Source organism: Bison bison, unplaced genomic scaffold, assembly GCF_000754665.1.
Source record: "Bison bison bison isolate TAMUID 2011002044 unplaced genomic scaffold, Bison_UMD1.0 scf7180017864134, whole genome shotgun sequence".
In the NCBI taxonomy this organism is placed as follows: Eukaryota; Metazoa; Chordata; class Mammalia; order Artiodactyla; family Bovidae; genus Bison; species Bison bison.
The window spans coordinates 4,109,602-4,115,870 of record NW_011494706.1 but is presented as its reverse complement, the minus strand read 5'-3'; the positions used below and the strand labels follow the sequence as shown (position 1 = coordinate 4,115,870).

Genomic DNA, 6,269 nt, shown 5'->3' with positions numbered 1-6,269 from the left:
CAATATCAAAGAGCAAGTAAGATGCTCAATTTGTATTTTTGCTTTAAGAGAGACATAGTATGTTCATGATGTCTTCTGCTTTCCTCATGAAGTTCTTCTCAGGATGTTTTCTGGATTGTTTCACCACATTCCTTTTGCTATTTTAGGCATTTGCCTTTATATTTCATAGACCCTCTCAGGGAATGAGAGGATCCTAAAGGTCATCTGAAGCTGAAACTCCAATACTTTGACCACCTCATGCGAAGAGCTGACTCATTGGAAAAGACTCTGATGCTGGGAGGGATTGGGGGCAGGAAGAGAAGGGGACGACAGAGGATGAGATGGCTGGATGGCATCACCGACTCGATGCACGTGAGTTTGAGTGAACTCCGGGATTTGGTGATGGACAGGGAGGCCTGGCGTGCTGCCAATTCATGGGGTCACAAAGAGTGGGACACGACTGAGCGACTGAACTGAACTGAAAGGTCATCTATTCCCACCTCCAACTTAGGTGAAGATAAAATACTATTTAATTATTAGAAAGATACTTCAAGTTCTTAAAAATGAAGTATCTTGTACGGGGGTGCAATAAAGCAATTTCTGCAGACTTAGTACACAATGAGGAAATCAAAAGTCCTGATGTGGTGAAGCAGAAGGAAGAGGACACCGGGCTTGCTAGGCACAGAGCCAGAAGACTCCAGCAATGTTACAGTTTATGTGCCATCAACCCTGCTGAGCACCCACTTCCTCAGCTATAAAATGGGGGTTGCGACAAGGACCACACCGAATCATGATGATTAAGTGAGATGATTATGTAAAGCATGGAACACAGGGCTGGGAACACAGCTGAGGCTCAAGAAGTAGCTGTTTCCCCCTTTCTGCAGTTGCAGGGTTAGAAGACACCCCTGGGAAGAAGAAATAATGAGTTATTCAGAGAGAGAGGGATTGGGAAGGGGAGTATCAGGAAAAATCCTAAACTTTCACTTGTATAGTCAACTAGAGCTAGTAGTTAAGTGCCATGATTAAGAAGAACTGCAGAATATCATAGTGACACTATTGGAGTAGAATGACATACTGGTATTTTCATATTTATTTCATAATGTATTGATATCCTGGTATTAATATCTTGTTTATTCAAAAACAATGTTCAGAATTCAGCAAAATTTTCAAAAATCATTGAAACTAAATATTTGGTAGATTTCCCCTATAAAATGTATAAACATATAATATGAACTAGATTCCAAAAATTAAATATTAAACATACATTATCATTCTAATTTGAATTAATAGCAAGAGAAACACAATATACTTATACTAAATAAACTACTATTATAAAAAGTGAAGAAAATAAATCCTGAAAATTAACAATGAGTTATTTGACTTTTTTGCAGGTCTGATCTTAAGAACCATGTGTATCAATGGTATCATCTTTGATGGTGAGCCAAATTTGGGGGCAAATTTTTCTAGCCACTAGAAAAGCTTTTTCATATTTTATACTAGCTGGATAAATAGTTAAGAGATAAATATAAACTAAATCCAAACTTCTTTCTCAGCATCTTTTACATACAACTAATATTTCCTGGGCTTCCCAGGTGGTGGTAGGGGTAAAGAACCGCCCTGCTACTGCAGGAGACATAAGAGATTCTGGTTTGATTCTTAGGTTGGGAAGATCCCCTGGAGGAGGGCATGGCAACCCACTCCAGTATTCTTGCCTGGAGAATCCCATGGACAGAGGAGCCTGGCAGGCTACAATCCATAGGGAAGAGTCAAACGTGACTGAAGCGACTTAGCACACACACACAATCTTATTTCTGTGTGCTAATCTTTTAAAACTTTTTACTTTTATTAAAGACTTCAATATTTTTATTAACAGCAAGCTGTAGTTTTTGTTTCTAAGGCCCAGCAGTTGATTTGCAAGATCCCTGGTTCTTAGTTTCTGCTATGAAACAAACAGCCTTTGTTTAAACAAACAAAACAAATCAATCAAACAGATAAGGAGTTTCCACCACTGAACACTGATTGTTTTTGCTGTCAACCTGGCCCCATTCGAAGTGTAGATATCTTGAGGGTAAGACTAAGTCTTTGTTCTTTATAATTCTCTTTTAGGGAAGCTCTCCTTCTTTATATATTCAGATTAATGCTAAAAATAAAATTTAAAAATACCTCTTTCAAGAAGTAGACCTAGAGAGAATTTGATCTGGGAAAATCTGTGCTAAGAGTTATACTCTTTTTCACTTACAAGCCCAAATACCTTGAAAGATCATAAAGCCTCCATGTAAATGCTGGGTTTAACTCTTTAGGTACTTCTCAAGACATAAATAATTCAGATTTCAGATTTTTAAAATACTGAAATAATGGTATCACACCAACAAACAGATTGGGTCTTTGATACTTCACAAAGTATCAAAGCATGATATACTGGAGTTCTAGAATATTGCAATTCAACATTACAGTCACTAGTTTAAATCATCTTGCTCAGAAAATTTTCCTTCATTAAAGTAAGTGTCTAAATTTCCTTTTTAGAGTAAGTCCACATTGATTTAAGGCAGATGTTTACAGGGTCTATTTAAATACATGAATACACCTAAGATGTCCATTCCAAGTCCAATGCAATGGACATGAACTTGGGCAAACCTCCGGGGTGAAAGAGTCAAACACGACTGGGCGGCTGAACAACGACCAGGTGTCCTCACTTTAGTCGTTAATGAGAGGGATGCAGACCAAGTCTGTTGTTTTTCAAAGCTGAGCAGTGGACAGAGAACTGCAGGTAGGAGGAAGAGAATTATGATTGGAGGGTCAGACCCAGGAGGGAGGGGCAGTAGATTGGCCCTAGAAAGCCTGGGGCTGCCTCCGGAAGACAAAGGGGGCCTGGAAGCAATGCTGATGCAGGCAGGGAAGGGTCAGAGGGTAGCCAGACACCTCTCCTCCAACACGTTTACACTGGGCACAGTTTGTGGCAAAGCCACTGTATTAAGTGTGGCCGAGAAAATGTATTTTTAAAAAGTGACAGTCCGGGCTTTTAACAGCTTGAGGAAGGGAGAAAATCAGACCTGATATTGTTATTGATCCTCCCAAGTCAGTCTCCAACAGAAGTCCTGCTCTGTGTCACTGGGGCCAACAGAACAAGACCCAATTTGTATGAGGAACAGATGAAAGCTATACTCTGATCAAGGAACGGAGAGGTGCCAGCTTGCCTCTAGAACACACGCGCACCTGGACAGACCGCAGTGGGCGGGGCTGCGTTACTGGGCTCCTGCCGGCGGGGGAGGGGACGGAGTTCTCCCGCAGTGGGCACAGGTGTGCGGCTCAGACTCCAGATGAGTGCCTGAGCCGCATCTCTGCGCAGGCCTGCCGCCGCCATCTTGACTATCGGTGTCTTGCACAGCGGTCTGTGCCTGAGCCGCGCAGGTGCTGAGATGTCCCCGAGGCCACTTTTCACCAGGATCTCTGGGTCCAAAGCGCCAAGTTTGAGACCTCTGCACGTGAAACTAGATGAAGCGCAAGAGAGAAGGTTAGACCTTATTTTAGCACCTAGATGCCATCTTATTTTTTTCCTGGGACAGCAGTGGGCTTTGCCGGTGATAACGTGCACAAAAGAAGTGAAGAAACACACAAATGTATATAATCAGAAAATATTTAGGAAAAAATTAAGAATAAATGAGGTTGGGTAAGAAGTAACAAAATGATTAGTGAAATATGGGTTTCCTTAAAGGGGAATATTTTGAGCCGGGTTTTGAAAAGTTGAACGTTGTTGGCAGGAAGAAAATGTCTTTCTACACTGAGGGACTGGTGTATACGAAAGTGTTATCTTAGCTTGGGTTCCTGAGAAAGGGTCTGAGGTTAATCTTATGAGCGTTCGCTTTCCTTTGGAATGCAATCCCAGAGAAGCAGAGAGAGACAACAAGGAAGGCTAAAAATAAATTAAAAAATAATGTCAGGGAGATTTAGTTATAGAACATTCAAATGGTTGCTCAGTTATGCAGAACACCTCCAGAGAGTGATCTGCATCATGAATTCACAGCATCTCAGTAAAGGAGGAGAGAAGGGTGAATAGTCTATTACCGACGCCTTTCTGCCTACTCTTTCTCATCTCTGGTTTGCCAGAGTGTTAACTTTCCCGTCTTCCCACCAGACAGCTGTTGTGGTTTCTGCCATGATAGGAGTGATGGAGGTCATATCAGAGTCTGGCTTTTTCTCTCAAGGATTTGCAGTGAGGCTGAGATAACTAGGGTTAAATGATGAGCCTTCAAGGTTTTATAACTTTTGCAATGGCACGAGCCAGTCAGCCATTTGGCCTGCTCTCAACCAGAAGTTGGATCAAGCAGCACTCGAGTTGGGGACAGATGATGCTTTGTGGGGGGCTTCTGCAGTGGCCCAGTGATAAAGAATTCACCAGTAATGCAGGAGACTAAGGAGACACAGGTTTGATCCCTGGGTTGGGAAGATTCCCTGGAGGAGGGCATGGCAATCCACTCCAGTATTCTTACCTGGAGAATCCCAGGGACAGAGCAGCCTGGTGGGCCACAGTCCATGGTGTAGCACGTAGTTGGACATGACTAAAGCGACTTACCATGCATGCTCAAGGCCTTGTGAATGTGAGGAGACTTAGGAGTTTGGTCTGGTCCAGGGATGGAAATGGATGGTGAAAAAATAAGCATGTGTAGGGGAATAGGTCCCAGGCTGATGGATGATTTATGGTATCCTTTGGATGACATTTCAGGAAGCTAGAATTTATAAGTTGATCTGAGTTTGAGATTTGCCCAGTTTGTTTTGCTTATTATGATTGATAGTATGATTTAAACTATTCAGTAATCTTTTCAACTTCCTTCCTAAACTTCAGAGGCTGGAAGGGTAAAACTAACACTTTTCAGATTCTGATGCAGCCAGAGTTCTGGAGATGATTCAGGTTGTGTCTAAAAGATGCAGTCATGAAGCACTTGAATTCAGAACTGAAGGAGATGGCAATAAAAGTATTTATGATGCAATTGTAGCAGGAATTGAGTGTGTAGACAGGAGCCAGGATCAGACTTCCTATCATGGCCCTGCCTAAGGCTTCCAGCTGGCTCGATTGTGTGGTGTAGCTTTGGAAATTTCTCCTGGATGCTCAAACTGAGACTGTTTCTCTCTTAATTAATTTATAAGCTTTTTAATGCTCTATTAAAACAAAACAAGAGAGCTTCCTTGGTGGCTCAGATGGTAAAGCGTCTGCCTACAATGTGGGAGACCCAGGTTTAATCCCTGGGTCAGGAAGATCTCCTGGAGAAGGAAATGGCAACCCACTCCAGTATTCTTGCCATCCATCTTGCATGGATGGAGGAGGCTGGTAGGCTGCAGTCCATGGGGTTGCAAAGAGTTGGACACGACCGAGCCACTTCCAGTCCATTTTTAGTTCACTGATTCCTAGAATGTCGACATTCACTCTTGCCATCTCTTGTTTGACCACTTCCAATTTGCCTTGATTCATGGACCTAACATTCCAGGTTCCTATGCAATATTGCTGTTTACAGCATCGGACCTTGCTTCTATCACCAGTTACATCCACAGCTGGGTATTCTTTTTGCTTTGGCTCCATCCCTTCGTTCTTTCTGGATATATTTCTCCACTGATCTCCAGTAGCATACTGGGCACCTACTGACATGGGGAGTTCCTCTTTCAGCATTCTATCATTTTGCCTTTTCATACTGTTCATGGGTTCTCAAGGCAAGAATACTGAAGTGTTTTGCCATTTGTTGGGTGTTGTCATTATAGACATGCCTGAACCGGCTAAGTCTGCTCCTGCCCCTAAAAAGGGCTCTAAAAAAGCTGTGACCAAGGCCCAGAAGAAGGACGGCAAGCAGCGCAAGCGCAGCTGCAAGAAAAGCTACTCCGTGTACGTGTACAAGGTGCTGAAGCAAGTCCATCCGGACACTGGCATCTCGTCCAAGGCCATGAGAATCATGAACTCCTTCGTCAACTACATTTTCGAGTACATCGCTGGTGAGGCATCGCGCCTGGCGCATTGCAACAAGCACTCGACTATCACATCCAGGGAGATCCAGACTGCCGTGCGCTTGCTGCTACCTGGGGAGCTGGCCAAGCACGCCGTGTCCAAGGGCACTAAGGCTGTCACCAACTATACCAGCTCCAAGTAAATATAATATGCCTTGCCGCTGTTAACGGAGAAGGCACTGGCACCCCACTCCAGTATTCTTGCCTGGAAAATCCCATGGACAGAGGGCCTGGTGGGCTGTAGTCCATGGGGTCGCTAAGAGTTGGACATGACTGAGTGACTTCACTTTCACTTTCTCCAG

At 43.4% G+C, this 6,269-nt stretch overlaps 1 protein-coding gene across 1 annotated transcript; it reads left to right on the top strand.

The window, feature by feature from the left end:
- The first annotated feature begins 5,713 nt into the window (after nt 1–5,713).
- LOC104988431 (histone H2B type 2-E-like) lies at nt 5,714–6,110 on the top strand. The gene has a single exon (XM_010839745.1). It carries the CDS (start codon nt 5,730–5,732, stop codon nt 6,108–6,110), a length of 381 nt encoding a protein of 126 aa, XP_010838047.1. The 5' UTR covers nt 5,714–5,729.
- Nucleotides 6,111–6,269: the final 159 nt, after the last annotated feature.